The 18787-nt window shown below is 39.8% G+C and overlaps 1 protein-coding gene across 1 annotated transcript; it reads right to left on the bottom strand.

The window, feature by feature from the left end:
* Positions 1 to 3977: 3977 nt before the first annotated feature.
* LOC109466368 (uncharacterized oxidoreductase YajO-like) lies at positions 3978 to 10952 on the bottom strand. Its single transcript, XM_019764080.1, has 7 exons — positions 10825 to 10952; positions 10435 to 10594; positions 9937 to 10110; positions 8536 to 8633; positions 6319 to 6500; positions 4323 to 4462; positions 3978 to 4100 (listed from the first exon to the last, which is right to left on the bottom strand). The coding sequence occupies exons 1-7, from the start codon at positions 10920 to 10922 to the stop codon at positions 4005 to 4007; spliced, it is 948 nt and encodes a 315-aa protein (XP_019619639.1). The 5' UTR covers positions 10923 to 10952; the 3' UTR covers positions 3978 to 4004.
* Positions 10953 to 18787: the final 7835 nt, after the last annotated feature.

Here is an 18787-nt window from a genome sequence, read left to right on the forward strand (position 1 = left end):
CACTGTGAATTACGAAGGCCGTAACAGAACACATACGGGGTGAACAAATCGATTGAGGGGGTGCAAAATCGCTACCGATTTTGCATCCCCCGGGGGGTGCAAGATCACCAAAGGGGTGCGAGATCACTAGTGATATCGTTCCGGGGGGTGCGAGATCGCTAGTGATTTCGCTCCGGGGGATGCGAAATCACTGGGGGTGCGAGATCTCTGTCACACCGGCGGCTCCCCTTGTGATAAAACTTCTTCGGCTTGACTCATCCGAGACTGGTTAGATAATCGCAAACACAGTTCTTGATACAACACTGTGATTATCCACCAGAAGGCACGGTTCTAGATAACCTTGAAGCGTTTCCGTATCTAAAGAAATCACGTTCTTGGCTACACAGACACTTTATCCATAACCGTGCCCGGGTCCCGCACAGTTCTGGATACACAATGGCCTGTCCCGTTCAGTGCTCGAGGTGTAAACCATGATTGACATCACTTCCAGGCATAGTTCAGGAAAGTTACTGGCTGTGTCCCGATCTGTGCCCACTCAGGTACAGAACAGTGTCCGGGGACATGCTCCCCCGGGAAATTTTGAATAATGAATGAAGACCTTTATTGTACACACATACCCACTGGGTTAAGTACAGGTCACAAAAAAAAGGATGGAATATAGATAACGTTACATACATACATCGTCAAGTAACGCTAGCTACAATAATGAACCTTCTAAAATGGCATATCCTGCGTTTTTTAGAGGATTTCAAAGAAAAGCCGTTATCCTATGATTCCAGCCTCGCTGGCTGGTGACACGAATCAGTCCACCTTTTGAAGAAAAATCTTGGACCTTTAGATAAAAAGCGGACCAAAAAGTGGACCTTTAGATAAAAAGTGGACCGAAAAGTGGACCTTCTTCCGACCCCCCCCCCCCTGCGACGGGCATGAAGAGATTCTTTATGACACAACAGAAAGTACAGAGACTTTTGTATGGTCTTCTACAACTTAACTAAAATCGTTTTCTAATTTTAGACGAGACGCTAGATTAAAATACATGTCCTTATCCGTTCTTCTTTCAAAATGAATCACATATGTGTGGGCACAAGTGGAGCTTAAACTCTTTCTATCCGAAGCAGGAATGTTTTTATCTAGTCCAAGTTTCTCTAATACAGCGGAGAAAACTTAAACTTTTTTTTTTGGTGTGGATTCTGAAATACGCGTAGAAACATTAAGTTTTAGTGTTTTAGATGTTTGGTCGAAACATGTTAATTCGGATCCATATAGAAAAATCGGCTTCACAAATTTGTTGAAAAGGCTTTTTGCTAATTGATTTGAAATGTTAGTTTAAGAAAACAAAAGGGATTCAAGTTTGAATAATGCTCTCATTGCTTTAGTTTTTAAATATTTTCTGGCGGTTTTAAATTTGCCCGAAGACGTGAGAGGTATACCGAGATAAGTGTAGCTATCGGTAACTCCAATTTCCTGTCCATATATGTAGAATCTATTTACACATTTGTTTGGTATTCCTTTCGCGAATATAAGAAGTTAGTTTTAGTTACATTAACACTTAATTTCCATCTATTGCAGTTTGTTTCTAAATTGTTTATACAGTTCTGTAGACCTTCTTTAGACAGTGAGATTAGGGCGAGGTCGTCTGCCAAAGATAAACAGTTAAGTGATGTATAAGTTAAAGTTGCAGGGTCACATTTGTTTGGATCAAAACATGAAGGCAGGTCATTAATAAAAAGATTGAATAATAAAGGACTAAGATTGCACCCCCGCCTTACCCCACATGTAGAAACAAAAGGATTCGACAATCCGTTTTGTAGTCTAACAGCATAATTAACATCAAGGTACATAGACCGCAACACATTGAAAAAATTTCCACCTATACCATAATGCAACAGTTTGTAGAATAAATCATCACGCCAAACACTGTCAAAAGCCTTCTTCTTGTCGACGAAACAAACGAATAATTTGCCTTTCTTTTTTGTGTGTATTTGTCAATGAGAGATTTAAGGATAAATACATTGTCTGAGGTTCTGCACTTTTTACTAAATCCAAACTGTGTATCATTTAGTATGCCTTTATCTTCGACAAAGTATTGTAGTCTAGTATTCAATAATAGAGTAAATAATTTTGATAAACAGCTTGAGATGGCGATTCCTCTGTAGTTGTCAGCATTAGATTAGTCGCCTGATTTGAAAATTAAATTGGAGTGAGAATACTTGTATACCAATTAGATGGAAACTTGCCGTTTGATAGAATTGTATTGAATAATGTTACCAGTGACTGGCATAGCTGTGCTGACCCATGGTTTAGCATCTCATTTGAAATGGAGTCTATGCCGCATGCTTTCCCAGATTTCAGTGATCTTAAACCGTTTAAAACTTCTTGTGGGGTGAAATGAAAGTCTAATAAATTTGGCGTGCAGTCGTGTGAATATTCCAAATGATCAAAGACCGTTTTTACAAAGGCAGTGTCAAAACTCGTATTTCTCACTAGGTTGTTTAAGTTTTGGAAATGTTTTATCCGTTGTTCAGCTGTAATGGTGGGATCTATACAGAGCCCATATTGTTTTTTCCGTTTACTTCCGTGTCTAGGTAATTTAGTAATGACCAAAATTCTTAAGGGTTTTTCTCATTCAAAGATTCCAATTCTTTAAAGATCTTTAAAGATAAAACGTTTTATCTTTAAAGATCTTTTTGAAACCTCCAGTAGAATTTCTGTAAAACTTGTAACGGCGTTTTCCGCTGAAGTAATTTTTTCTGGCAGAAATCGCTCAGTTTAGAACGTGTATCGTTATTATTCAAAGTACTTAAAAAGAAGTGAGGCCACAGTTTTAGTTTTTGGGTGATGCAAGAAACACAACACTGTGGCAGCTATCTCACTAATGACACAATGTATTCATTCAATGTGCAATGAACAATAATAATTATTATTTAACATACAATGTAGATGTATGTGTAATATATTTGAAATAACATCAGATACATATCACTACTTGATTCCTTACATATTGTTTATGATCTGATCATTTTTATAGATATGGGGTAACATAATCAATCAATAAACATCTTTCATGAGTTACGTCAACTTTGAATTTCCTTATTAATGTCTACTTTGCACATCCTTTTTGAATACAATATTTATCTAATTTTACACACAAGCATCCCATGTCGCCACATTTCCTTTAAATTTACCCCTGGTCCCATGATTGCTCTATTAAACTAGATTAAACTTGAAATAGGATGTTTTACAAGAAACAGATTCCAAGTGCTTGTAACAGCCAGGGTTACAAATGGGATTTTTATGTAAATTTAGTGAAGCATTACTTCAAGAGATGTGAAATGATATCGATATAGCTAAATCACAAAAACATTTTTGAGAATTTGGGAGAAAACAGACACCCTGCACTCTAGATGCTGCTAATTATTTGGCATCTTTATATATCAGGCCTTTCGAATATTTCCCTTTTGTGTTGGAACAAAAGTTTTACCTCAATATTATCATGCCATCATAATCTATTCAAAACAGACGGACTGTCTAATTATTGTTAATCTAAATCCAATTTTGGTCACTCAGTGGTCCCTTTGATCCAGACAACACAGCGCAGGTCTGGAAGTTGTAATGGGCCTAAGAAGAAACATGTTGTGTTTCCTGTTTCAGACCTGAAAAAAATTAGGGTCGGAAGGTAGGGATTTTCTTTTTTTTTTTTCCTTTCTTTTCTTTATTAGACTTTGTCAATCTCTACTGATCGAACTTATACGATACAGTTTAACAAGTAAAACTTGCATGAGGACACTGGTATTTTCAATGTCAATGTTGGAAAACTAATTGTACAACATTATACCAATCAGATGTCAGATCATGGAGCTAGAAAAGGTTGATCAACTGGAAAATTGTATATATTTATGTCCCTTGCAGGGGCCCACCCCAAAAAAGTCTAGTTTTTGCATTTTTTTCTAGGGTCAGTCGGCAAACGGGAAACACAACATTTTATTTCCTAGGCCTTGTCCGTTCTAAGGCCTCTCTCTGCCTTGTGCCTTGTTGGCCCTCCAGACCTGCTCGTACGGGTAGGGGATCTCCACAGCACTGGCCGCATCCAGGTCAGCCATCTGCTCATCACAACATACAGACACTCAGTACATGTCCCAACTTACAGGAATTGTGTAAGTTTCTTTTGATTTCTTATGATTACTCTGGTCTGCCAAACTCGGACAGCCAGCTTACAACACCAGTGCGCTGACTGTTATGCCAAAAGGTCCAGGAGACCAGGACCCATTGGACTGGGTCAGTTAGCGCTACACTGTACCAAATGTATGTGTACACTCCCTAACCTGCTGCTGTGTAAGCTCCCAGCCAGCTGCAGCCCCCATGTTGTCCTCCAGCTGCTGCAGAGTTTTCGCCCCGATGATGACAGACGACACCGTGTCCTTCTGCAGCAGCCAGCGGAGAGACACCTGGGCTACACTCTTACCTGTTAAAAAAATCCACACCACAACCATTAGCATATGGAGGTGCCCATCCCTGTTTCTGCTGTAGCCCTTAGACCACACGGTTGTCACTACAGCAGGGCCGTGCTAATCCACAGGTAGTGGTGTGTGTATACATCTCAAATGCTGAGTTCTAAGCAGAGAAAGCAGCATGTACCATTTTTGAAGTCTTTGGTATGGCTCGGCCGTGGATCAAACTCACAACCTACTGAATGCAAGGCAAGCACTCTACCCACTTGGCCATTGCACTGTTTTTTACCTGGAAGGGGAGATCAAACTCAAACACCTGTTCAACCTCAGGTGCAGGATATTACTTATGTTTATCGAAGTAAAGCATATTGTCTTTGCTACGTGTCCTCTTCTTCTTCTCCAAACTCTGACACGGTCAATGACCTGAATCAGACAATCTGTCACCATGGTAACTGGTGTTAGGTTACATAATGTTGCAATTTTATAGCAGGAGGGATTTAGACCCCTGTCTGTGTTTGAGTAAGAATTACTAGAGCAGACCATATGCAAAGGTAAACATTATGCATTTGCTCTGCAAGTGTTACTAGTAGACCTTTCTAGGTTATTTGTTTATTTGAATTTACCACAAGTACATGTTGTACAAATATACTTGTCAAGTGGAAGGGCGGGCAAAACACCTGTGTATAGACAAGTTTACAAGCTGCCCTCCCAAACACTACAATATAAATGCAGAACAATACAATATCAATCAAACCGATTATAATATCAAACATTATTAAAATAAAGTACAAATTACTAAAAAAATATTAGACATGAGAAAACTATACAATACAATGTCATAAAATATCACACATTATACACACTGAGTGGTCATGATTAAAAACTACTAAGTAGTAATAAGAAGGTGCACACACAAGAAATGGACCAAGAGCAAGGAAAGTCAGAGATATATTAAACATTACTACAGTAACTAAAAGATGGAATGAAACTTGAACTGAATCAAGGACACTGTATACAGTAGACAATATATAATATGTATATGTGGTAGTAATTGAATTTCATCATAGTCATACTCACAGATCTACTTGGAGGTATTTCGCTTTTGACATTGTACACGTAGAATTGAAAAAAAATAGTTCTGGATACACAATTATACCGTTAGAGTACAATCATATAGCTTATAATTCAAATTATGTTCACTCATCAACACATACACTAGTTTTATTATCCCATTTATTTGGCAGCGAAATTCAAGGTACATCCGGGCTCTCACACAGGTTGATTGATTGATTGTTTTATTGATTGATTGATTGACAGAGAATATGATATTTAATACTAGAAAGTAACATTTGCAAAGCAAGTGCATGATGTTTACTTTTAATCTCCAAGCAGATCCCTTTTGGTGGCCAAAAGACAGTGTCAATTTGGCCAGGCAGTATCCATTAGCCAGAAAAGGTCGCCGGAGGGGGTAGGGAAAAAAACGGCCATATATAAAAAGCAAAACAATAAAAAATGATCATTCCCCCACATCTTCTGCTAGCGACAAAAAAAACGGCCATAAAAAGCTAAACGAACATTCCCCTACAACCTTTGCGTGGAGAGTAGTTTACCTTTGCATATGGTCTGCTCTGTTATTTCTTAATCAAACACATTCACGTGGTCAGACAGGAGTCTAAATCCCTCCTACTTTAAAAGATTGCAACATTATGTAACCCAACACCAGTTCCCATGGTGACAGATGTCAACAAATCATGCAGATCATTGGCCAGGTCAGAGTCAGTGTTTGGAACTGAAGAAGAAGAAGAAACGTTGCAAAAACAACATTTTCTTTTGGTAAATATAATAACTCTAATAGTATGAAGTTCTGTACCTTGCTCCTTTGCCACACGTTTTAAGACTTTGTCCAGGGCCCAGAACTTCTCATTGTGAGCATACTGCTGGAAGTCAGGGGCAGCCTGCGACTTCCGTCCCTCCTTCTCCGAGGCCCAGCCCACCCGTGTGTCAGCAGGAGCGGCCGTCATGTCACACGTGAACTTTCCAGTCAGCCAACCTCTGCAGGGTTAAGGTGTAGGATTCAACAGGATTTACTAGTAGTTATTTTTCATAATTTGAAAAATGGAGATATTGTTTTTGGCGTGTCTGTGTATGTGTGTGTGTGTGTGTGTGTGTGTGTGTGTGTGTGTGTGTGTCTGTGCGTGTCCTTGTAAGTTACTTAAAGTTTAACATCAATATACATATATCATGCTAATGTAGAGGTCATGTTGCAATAAACTATTGACAAAGGAGAGAAATTTTGCACAAAATGTATTGTAATTTGAATTTAGAAAACCATAAACTAAAGTAGATTATGGTAATTACAGCCTTATTTCCATAGTCAATGAGACAAATGAAAAACATTTACAAACAATACTTAAATGATCTCATACCTTCGCCAAATGATGTTAACCCTTCCGGTTGAGGAATTATACAATTTTGATAATTGATTTCGCAAATAAGAACCTCATTTGCATGGATTACATCAATTGATCATATTCTCCATCCAATGACAGCCTTATCTTAATAAAGGCTATTCTAGCACTTCCTCATGAATTATGCAAATGAGGTTATGATTGGAATAAATTATGTTTATTGCTGATCACCTTCAATTGACTTCCAAATGCAGCAAGTATAAAATTTACAGTAGTTACAACTATGAAATCATAAGAATTTGCCTATAATTATGCAAATTAGGTCTTCATTCACATAATCTAAATCCTCAGATAATTTTCTCGTTCTTCCATGTCACAAGAGTTTCATAGTCCTATTATCAAACAAAGCAGATTTATGGAACTTCCTCATCAATTATGCAAATTAGGTCCTGATAGATCTGATCTGATTATGTCCAGCATCACTTCAGTTACCGACATACCAAAAATCATGACAATCCGTCTACCGGTTCTTGAGTTATCCCCCTTTGGAGATTTTTCAAGAAACACTCCTGCAGTTCAAGAATAAGCCGCTAGGGGGCCCAAACTCATGTCACTTCTTCCTTAGCCCAAGAGCTATCTATCATTCACAACTCGTGACATTAGCATGTCCAGATCACGATCTGCTGCAGTAACAACAAAAGCCGCCGGGGACCCAAAATCATTTCTAGGTTTATCCAAGACCTACCCACATACCAAATTTAATGACAATGCTTATAAATTTTCTTGAGTTATGCTGTTCACAGACAGACGGACAAACGCTACTGAACCTTCTCGGCGAAGGTAATAAAAACTCATATATTTCATGGAGGTATGAGATCTCCGAATTCTTGTTTTGTTTAGTTTCTGAAGAGACTTGTATTGTGTCAATTATGTTCATGAACCTTTGACATACATGAGCTCTAACATACATGCAACATAGAGTTTCTAAGGTATTACCCATTCACAGAAAATTCGACTCTAAAACAGGAATCTGTAGTCTGTAGTGTTGTGCAGAAAAGTATTAATGTGGACTTTAAGAAGAAGAAACACATTTCATTTGAAACTGTACTTTACACTCGCCATGAAGCAAGTGAGCTCTTTTGATATGGCAAACAAATTCTTCCCTTCATAAAAATTTGAACACATTTACAGATGAAAATAAATCTACCCTTTCATCTGAAAGCCCATTACAGAAATGTGGGATTTTTATCTTCCTCTGTTAAAAAAAAAGGTTTGGATTTTAGGAGTTAGCTTTGTTAGCAATTAGTTGAGTGTTTCTATACAAATGTATTTTTATGTGTAGTCCAGTGTTTTTTTTTTCTTTTTTTTTTTATGTTACCAAAGGAAAACATATTGTTTTTGCTGTTCTCTCTTCTTCTCCAAACCAAAAAGGTCAATGACCTGAACCAGACGTCTGTCACCATAGTAACTAGTGTTGTGTTACATCATGTTGCAATTTTATAGTAGGAGGGGATTTAGACTCCTGTCTGACCATTTATATGAATGTGTTTGAGGAAGAATTAACAGAGCTGACCATGCAAATGTAAACATTATGCATTTACCTTGCAAACGCTACCTTGCTAGTTCTTATAATTAGGATTTGCAGTTTGCAGTGAATAATTCCAATAAAGTTGACAGACCCTTTAAGTGGGCTCCATGGCAACAAGCCCAGTCCCTCCCTCCTGCAAATCTCCACCAACTCCCACTCAGTATACCTGCAGAGCAGGCTGTACTGGGCCTGCATAATAATTATAATAAATGGTTTATCTGTCAAACAGTACCCATATGCAATTGTCGAACTTTTTATAACGCTGAATTGATGCAGGGTTTACAATTGGTTTACAACCACATACGAATCAATCAATAATCACAAACAATGACATAATACCCATGATACGTATAACATATTTGCTCGACACGCTTTTTGTGGAACTGTTGCAAGGGTCTGTGCGGCAGCCATTCAGCACCAGCAGGTGACCTCACTATGACTTTCCCCAATCGAAGTTAGGTACCTATTCACACCTGGGTGGAGTGAGGAAAGTCGTGTAAAGTGCCTTTCCCATGGACACAACGTCGGGGCGCATGTCCTGTACATGTCCCGGGTACAACTCGGGATCTAACCCGGGTCTCCCCGTTTCGAACACTCTACCACTACGCCACCCGATGCCACTTTACATGGGGGGGGGGGGGCACACTCAGGTGAAGAGGTCTCTTTTCTCTTACAAGTAATGAGTGTAGATCTGTGGGTCTTTGAATATCTAATCACTCCTTTCAATGAAAATAATAATACCTTTTTCTACCTGACCCCTATGTGCTGTGACAAAATCCCGATGAGAAATCACGTTTCCTGTCGGCTCACAAATTGGACGGATCTTCCCTCATCCGTAACCCTCTCCTATTGGTCCTCACTTCCTACCCCCTACCTACCCTACGACTCATCCTCATTCGTCGTCGCCACTTCATAGTGAGCGGTTGAGTACCCTCCCCGCCCAACCCCTGTGCCGCACTAACCCGGTCGCCCGTTTTCCTTGCCCTAGAGTTCTATAACTGTTTATCTACCTTTGTTCGTCACCCGAACCAGATATGTAACTGTTTACCTACCTTGTTGTTCGTCACCCGGATCATATAATGTAAACTGTTACCGACCTTATTGTTCGTCACCCGGACCAGATAATATAAACTGTTTATCTACCTTTTTGTTCCTCACTCGGACCAGATAATGTAAACTGTTTATCTACCCTATTGTTCCTCACTCGGACCACATAATGTAAACTGTCAATAATGTGAACAGTCTTTACCCAGTGCCTGGTCACTTGTACCTTTTGATATCTTCATATTATACCCCGTTACCCATGTTCGGCTACACCTGTTCCATATAAATAAACACTCAACCGTGTCGTGCGCACGACTACCCTACCCTTGTGTCTGTCCAGTCTGTGAATAGACAGGAAACTTAGTTCTCTTCGGAGTTTACGAAGAAGAGAACCCTTCGAAGTTCCTACAACTACAAGTCACCCATTCAGATTCAGAGGACAACTTACCTGCAGAGTGATCCATTTGTTCAGCCCCATGGTCCTTCCAAGCTCCACGATCTTCTGTAGCTGCCAGCCTGTCACGTTACTCGCACCGATGTAACGCACCTTCCCAGCTCGCACCAGGTCATTCAGGGCTCTCATGGTCTCCTCTATGGGCGTACCATCATCCCAACGATGGATCTGGGGTAGAAATGCAGACATTCAGGGATAATTCTCCTGTATACGTATGCAGTAAAACATGGTGACATACAGTACTAAAACATTTCAAAATAATATTAATAAGTTTAAGTATCATGACAGCATGATTTTCACTTGATATCAACTTGATTTCTTTACTTAACAACAACCTGTTTCTTTTTTATTCTTTTATACCCCTATAGTTCCTTAATTTTGTGATTTGTTGGTCACTGCAATGCACACAGTATGCCTTAGTGCATTTTCTTTCATTTTTTCTGAAGCAAAAATAAAACAAAAACTTGGTTAATTTTTTCAAGCAATGCACACCTGGTAGAGATCCACATAATCTGTCTGAAGCCTTTTCAGACTTTTGTCAATAGAGTCCATAATGTGATGCCTGCTCAGTCCTAGCTGGTTTGGGTCCTTGTATGTAGGGTCCATGGGTGCACACACCTTTGTGGCAATGACAAATTTCTCCCGCTCTTTCCTAAACACATTAGATTATTATTACATGGATAGATATTTCATTTTCGTATTGGGATTTACAACGTTAAGTAGCATGTTGACACTTGTGTGCGACACAGTATTACAGCCTTTGGTGTGGTTTGATGTTTTTCAAAATATGAGTATGGAAAATTGCAAGGAAAACCAAGTTTACAACGCTGTAAACGTGTCGAAGTTAGGGTAGAATTGTTGGCTTCATCAAAAATATCTCACATGGATAGCCAGCTGCCCACATATTCCTCAGACACTCCGTACTGATAGATGTCGGCTGTGTCTATGAAGTTCCCTCCCAGCTCAGCGAACCTGTCCATGATGACATGCGCTGTAGCCTCGTCACAGTGCCCTGGTATCCCATCCTGTACAGGCATTAAAAGTGTGGGCTACTGTAATTGCCAACACAACAAAATTGGACTCAACTTTTCAACTGCACAACTCTAGTCTTTGTCAGGGAATGATCGATCCACCGCTTCCATGACGTCACGCAGATAACACACGTGACTCCGTGAGCATTGGATCATTGTTTTACACAATTTTAAAGTAGTGTATGTCAAAACAGTGAATGACATACTTTGGACATGTATCCAAGGTATCCCCATACCGCATTTCAGGCCATATGGATTTAATACCAGGGCTCCAGATTTCAAAATGTACTTTTTCTGTCTGAAAATGCCCCCCCCCCAAAAAAAAAAATATATATAACAATTTAAAAGTATGTATAAAATGAAGAAAAAAAACGCCGGGGGTATTTGGACACTACCTTATGCCAAATTTCAAGTCATTTGGCCCCAAAAAATTAAGAAATTGAATCCATTAGAAGAAATGGCAGGAGAAGGAGAAACACCAGAGAAAACAATGTTTCCATGAAGTCGTAACAAAACCAATGACGAAAGAAGAAAACACCGTGAAAGTTCCTTCACCATGGCGTATAGCAACGTGTCGTGTTATATCGTTTGATATTATACCTCTAAAGTACATTATGTTACACACACACACACACACACACGAAGTTTCCCATAATGTTCTTCTTGCGTAGACAACTCTCATTGAACACGTCGGTAAAAATAGGCCTCAGGCGGCCTTGAACTTTGATACAAGGTTTTGCTCATGTCACGCTCCTTTAAACGTTACAGATTTTTACTGCTAGTGGCACCACATACGTGCCATGTTGATATGATTTCTCAATCATTCTATACTTTGCATGAAATAGTACATCCTGAACAATGGTTTACATACCTGATGTTCTCCAAAAGTCATGGCTCCAAGGCATAAGTTGGACACTTTGAGTCCACTACCGCCCAGGTAACGGTAAGTACACTTGCTGACCGCCATCGCGCTTGAATGTCAAAGTTCACCAGGAATGGTCAATCTGGTGTAACAAACGTTCTTTCTGTGTGGTTAGGATTTGGGCTAAAGTTACGATTACAGATACGATTACGGTTAAAGTTACAAATCCTTAGACTCTCACTCTAAGGAACTAGTTACTAGACTCTCACTCTAAGTCACGCCAAAGCCAGGTCGATTTATATTTGATGTGACTTTATTGACTAACTGTGGTATACGATACAAAGCAATGCAACACATAACGGAACTACAGATACAAAGTTAAACCAAGTACTAAAGTGAGCAAAGGCAACGAAAGGAAATACCTGTACAGAAGATGGGAAGCTTGGAAACTACTTAACTAAACTACTAACCTAGCTAACCGGTGCGGGAACTGAAGACGGGAAGCAGACAGCAGCAGAGAGAGCGATTTCGGGTGCGTTCCGCTACTATATAGTACACGCGGAAGGCGGGGCGACATCTGCATGGCGGAGGCGTGGTCAGGCTTAAGCCAATGACGCGTCTGGGTCACGTGCTCTCACCACGTGGTCCCAGACCGCCTAACGCAGTAATTGGCCTGTTACACCATCCCCCACCACACGTAATGATGCTCCCGCATCATTAACTTAACTAACTAACTAACTTAATTTGAGAAATTCGAATTTGTACAGAAGTTAACCTTTACCAACTAACTATCTAACTACTTAACTTCAGAAATTCGAACGTTACAGAAGCATTTAGAAAAAAAATAATAGCATAAAATCAATAAAATTACATGGAATACAATACTAAACTAGAAAGGTAACATTTGCAAGCAAATGCAATATGTTTATCTCAGGATGGTCTTGCCTACGATTTAACGTTATACCTTTATTGGGAAAGGATGGGTAGAAAGATATTTTGCTTATATTACTGACTTTTATGTACTGCTATTATAGAGTAACATTAGCGTTATAACTGGGGGATTTGAATGTTTTGCCTTAGCCTGTAAGGCCAAGGATGAATTTTAAAATCAAAAATCATTACCATAGACTAGTCTTGTAGTGTCATGTATAGGAGATATATGTAACATTACATACCACAGTACCAATGATTCACTCAGCACACCCTCTTACCATGTTTGAAATTAGGCCACAGCACGTAAATTTAATTAATGACATACTCTGAAGACTCCAAGTAAACTTCGAGTCTTCTCGACAGCTTTAATTACAAAGACCTTTGTTGCGCTCGTCTCACAACCTTATTACATTTTTGTAAATAGGACATAGGCTGAAATAATAATGATGATAAGTTTATTATTATTACAAATACATGACAAAAGGCTAATTGTAAGTACGTATATCATATACATATGATGAAAGGATATAAAATGATATGAATAATTAATTTCTATAGTAAACTTTACACTTTATACTACAGTGCATAAGATGTATATCAAGCCAGTTTGGTTTTACTTGTTCTTTTGATCGCCGAGCCAGTGAATTTACCCACTTTTATAATTAGTGTTCTTTGAAATTTCGTATGAAATCAATGATAATGAAAATCTACAGTTCTGTAAAATATTGGAACTACACGCTCTATAAAACCATACATACATACTTAAAAAGCTATACATGACTTACATATATTATGCAACTTAACATACATAATGGATATTTAGTGGCCAAATTGGAGATTAATGTGTTTCTAGAAATGTGATGTGTTGTATCATTCTGTGGATGGCTGGGTTCAGCTCTGTTAGGTTCCTACCCAGTTTCTCATGGACCAAGTTCTGCTTCCTTTCCTAGCAGAGGTCCAATCTAGAGGATACAAACAGGAGAGTAAGCGTTTCAAAAGTGAGCAGAAACTGATAATATATGTCTAAGTCATTGAACCACGAAAGGAAAGCATAATACATATGTATACAAATGTATATTATACTATATCAGGCGGGGTCCAACAGGGTATATAATATATGTCAAAGGGGGTATATGATATATATCAAAATTTTACAGCAGACCAATTTGTTTAATACAGAGAACACTGTTGTCTGTATGCAATGAAAGAATTACAACGCAAACATAAGACTCACGTTACAAACTTTGTGAAACCAGACGTTCACATATTTCTTCATATACATTGAAGCCCCAACACTTATTTCTTCTGTCAAATCCCTATAGGCAATTATCCTTATAATGTTTAGAGAGCTAACTTCACGGGATATGCATAATCGGGCTGCGGAATTTTTCGGGATAAGCCGATAAATCCCGCGAGATATCCGCGTGTCTTGCGTACAGCGGAGCGAAAAAAACTTGATGCGAGATCTACAAGTCTACCGCGGGTCCTGTCACCGATGGCGGCGTGCCAACTGTTTATTTTTACGTCCTGTCGGGCGATCTGGGCAGGGCCAGTGGAGCACCCTGACGTCAGTCAACTTTGCCATAATTGTGTATATTGTGTATAACGCGTTCCTCACACGGTCATAGTTGAACTGCTAAATTTTACAAAGCTCTTGTGCAGCGAAAAACTCACGAAAACTGTGAGAAAATAGCAGGAAAGAATTTTTAATAACCCCTTCGTCTCCAGTGAATAAGTATTTTTCGGCAAGTTTATAAACAATGAATCTGTCAAGTTTATAATATAACCATGAAATAAAATGGGGCGTACCGGCTGGAGTTGTATGTTTTGTTTCATTGTGACATCTTGTACTAAACTGGCTTGTTGAAGTATTCTCATCTGCTCGTGAGCAGACTGCGTCAAGTAGTCTCTGTATTACGAAAATTAGAAAAGTTTGCCCATTAAAATATCGGGGCATGTGCCTCACCCCTCCCCAAACACGTAACGTTACACATAAATAACCCCTAGCCTTATTAAATCGCTTTTGCCGGCCGCCCAACATCCAGCCGGCCCTCGAAAACTATTTTTCCTGTGGAAAAAGCATTCTAGTTCTCGATGTCACTTGTCAAAAACGTTTTGGAATGAAATCGGGATGAGAAAAATACAATGCCGCGTGCAGGGCTGAGGCGGAAAATCGCTACAATACGTCAGGCGACCGGAGTCTCTGGGGCGGAGCCTTTGAGTTTGAAATCTTGCCGCCCAGCCAGTGGGCGGGTCCCCGTCTGTGCGATGTGATTGGGTGCCGCGCGGTCTGCTAGCTATGCTGCATGCGTGCGTGCCGTTTCTCTATGGCAACGTTGCCCAGCCACAGCAACACGAAATGTATCAATTCTTGATCGTCATAAACAAAGCCAAGAGTCGTAAAGAACCTTTGAATTATGCTTCGCCCCCCTCTTTTGTCTAATGTTTTATCTCTCTTCCGCAACTCCGTGCGTATACCTCCCCTATCTAGGAGAAAAAACTTCTCGAGCGACGACATGGGACGTGGACATGTTAGATTTTATATCTGAGATAGCGCGGATCGGGTGACATCAAAAGCAGTACTTAGCGGGCCGTCCACATCGCAAGGTCAGACAGAAATTCTCGTACCAAGAAGGTTGTATTATTTTGTTATCGTTCTAAACATTATTAAGCCACTAAAATTTTCGATATTAAAAAAAACATTTGATTAAAAACACTATTCGTTTGTGCTATTGTTATCATGCATTGGAAACAAACATGCGCTGCACCGTCTGTCTGTAAAAATCTTAGTCAACGTGGTTCGGGAAAAATCCCGCGGGCCATCCCGATGAATCCCGATTTGATGCTTATCCCATGAACTGTACTGTATTATCCCGAAAAAAATTACTGCCTGATAAAACGACAAAATGCAATTTTATATGAATGACATTATACAAAGAGTATAATGTCCTTGGTTATATCCATGTTATACCATGAGTGATAAACGTAAACAAACGCCCCCCTCCCCCGGCCCCGCACCTATATTACAAAGTTGACAATAGTTACGGATGAACACAATTCTGTTTACTTTATTTTCAAAACGGCAACAAGCCTAAATCGCTATACATACGAGATTCTATCAAGTCCGGAGCTAGTAAATTACGACTCGTAAAGAATACGAGTGTTTTTTTTTATTTTTAACTTGAGCCGGCGGTGACATGCAATTAAAAAGTTACATAAACAAAGTCGCTGGCGTTTTGTGGAAATATGCAGTCCTACTTGTGGATATTGAACCCCAAACCCCAATGCAATATTTTCTACTCGAGACTGGTATTCATATGGCTGTATTTCTACGAAGGAAAAGGAAAACGTACCACAGACATTGGTCCACCGGTCCCTCTTCTCGTGTCATACGAGGGCGGATGCCCATATTTGGAAATCTCGGCTGTAGGATGGGGTCATTGACCCGCGGTTATCAACACGCTGTTCCATGGTTGTTCGAATGTTCCAAACGTGTTCTTTTTGTTCGATTTTTGGCTTAAAATGCAACTTTTTTCGCCCATTTTTTTTTTCAAATAAAATCATTTGTTGACATCTATGTTGGCCACCGCGGTTGAGTGTCTTATGTACCAACCTACCAGCATGCTGAATTTCATTATCCTCCAGGCTCTAATTACGAAAATATCGATGTTAATTGGGTGTTTGGAGAAGAAGAGGAGTTGGAAGAGGAAACAGAGCAAATACAACATGTTTCCAATAATAATAATAAGCTTGTTGCAAGTTCCTGCCTAAGGGCTAGTTGAAAGTTACATGAATAAACGAGCAGTGAAACAGTCATTATTATAAATGGGGATTGTTGGGGGAAGAAGGGTGCAGTTTATATTGATCTTACCATGGACATTAAAAAAACTCGATCTTACTGTGAAGCTGAATACCCCATGTGAGACTGATAAGCTTTACAAAACACATTCACTATCACATGTTTTAGCAAAGGCCTCAACAGAATGGCCTCAATAGAAAGAATGCAGACATATCTATGGAAACTGTGTAGTAGATGCCATACTTTGTACCCTGTACAACTGTTGCACAATAAAGTTGTGAAACCAATGAATTACAAAGTATGGCAGTTCAATATGGTAATAGGTTTGAAAAAGGTAGAGATATATTACATATATTATATAGTTTTTAGACAAACATTTCGCCTGTCAGCAGGTAGCTTTCTCCACATGTTGCTGACCACAGTGGACACCTGGCCAACTCCTGCTCCATTTCCCAGCTCTGCCATGACAGCTGGCTGTAGATGTAAACAAACGAAAGACTGCTTGTCACAAACAACAATAGACGGACTTTCACACGTGTGTGTAAGTGTGAGTTGGGTTTGGAGTTTGAATAGGGGTGGCATCACACCTCGGTAAGAGGCGAGTCACAAGACGTAAATAACGTCTGGCGGCCTTCATTTCTAGGATAAGTTCCTTTCTTTTCTGTATAATTGCCTCAGAAAAGTCTTCGTTTTTGTTATTTCCCTTTAGATACCTGACACGTTGAATGATGGCCTCTTTATCTTTGAACCTCAGTAACTTAGCCACAATTGACCGTGGGCGTGCGTCAAGTTGGAAGCACCCATTTCTGTGGGCCCGTTCGATTTCTTTTGGATCTAGCTGCAGTTTTTCTTTGAAGAGGCTTCTCACCTTCTGTTCACATTCTTCCCATGATTCGTCCTTGACGTCGGTTATACCATCGATCAAGATGTTGTTACGCCGTGACTGATTTTCTAGATAGTCTGTTTTGTTGCATCCGCCTTCAGTTGCATTATCTTTGATTCGATCTCTTTGATACTTTTCTCTTGTTGGCGTGTATTAGCTTGAATGACTTCAATGTCTTTTTGTGTGTACTGGTGAGTGACCTTGATTTCTTGGACCTCTCGTATGAGGTTGTCAAATCTTTTGTTGTGGCATTCCATTGTTGACTCCATGAAAGATCTAAAATTCTTCTGCTGTAATTCGATCAAGCCGTTGAAGACTTCCTTTTGATTGTCCAGTAGTTCTTTTAGTGTAGTCATAGAGACAAGCTCCGCATCGTCTTGGTTACCACCCTTCCTCCTAGACATCTTGGATTGTCATTGGGAGGGGGGTGCACTGAAACAATAATAACAAAGCGCGGCAACCAAGTGGAAGATTAAGAAGACTGGCAATGAAAACATACACTACCATGGCGACGGTGGTTGCTGTTAGGGTTATTGTTTCATGGCACTGCCATCAATTCAGATTTTGAGGAAGACTTGGTACCTGTTAAGTCTAGACAGATACAGTGCACTCCTCCCCTGAGTGTATAGTGAACGAGCCCCTGGGTCACAGAAAGTAGGGCCATTTGGGGCAGAGAGGTCTTCCCAAGGGTTTCCAGGAATGTGGGCATAGATGTGGGTCATAGATATGCCTGTGGACATTCCATTCCTCTGGAAAAAATGCCTGTACCATTCCTAAAATTCTTGCAAACTGCACACAATACTGTACCATTAGGCTCCTCCCTGAGACGTCACCAAAAATGACACAAGAAACAGCCGAAACTGTAAGAACAGAATCTGTAGCGTTTATGGGAGACCTACCGGCGGGGGCTCCACTGAGGGAGCCCGCTGCGGTGATTCGACTTCGAAGACTGCTGAGTGATAATGGCTTCGTCCTTTGTCGTATCTCTATGGTGTCACTCTGGAAACGACGCTTCTTCAAATTTCGTCTTCAAGAAAAGTTGATTATCCAATTTTTCGATCTCAAACAGTCATACAGGATCTCCAATTTACGATGCGATGTCGATGTAGGTTTTTTGATGGCAAGTCCTTGTTGTATTGAGTTTGAAAGAAATTTACGATGATGGACACTCAGACAAAAGCGGCTGCCAACTTGAATCCAAATTCCAAATCATTTCGCCAAAAAATGAATTAAGGAGTTGAATCACCTTAAAGAAATGACAGGAGGAGGAGGAGAAGGAGAAACATGAGGAAAAACAATATTTCACTTCCTACTATAATATGGAATCCCGTCAGACT

This window comes from Branchiostoma belcheri, unplaced genomic scaffold (assembly GCF_001625305.1).
Source record: "Branchiostoma belcheri isolate BF01 breed outbred unplaced genomic scaffold, Haploidv18h27 scaffold164, whole genome shotgun sequence".
In the NCBI taxonomy this organism is placed as follows: Eukaryota; Metazoa; Chordata; class Leptocardii; order Amphioxiformes; family Branchiostomatidae; genus Branchiostoma; species Branchiostoma belcheri.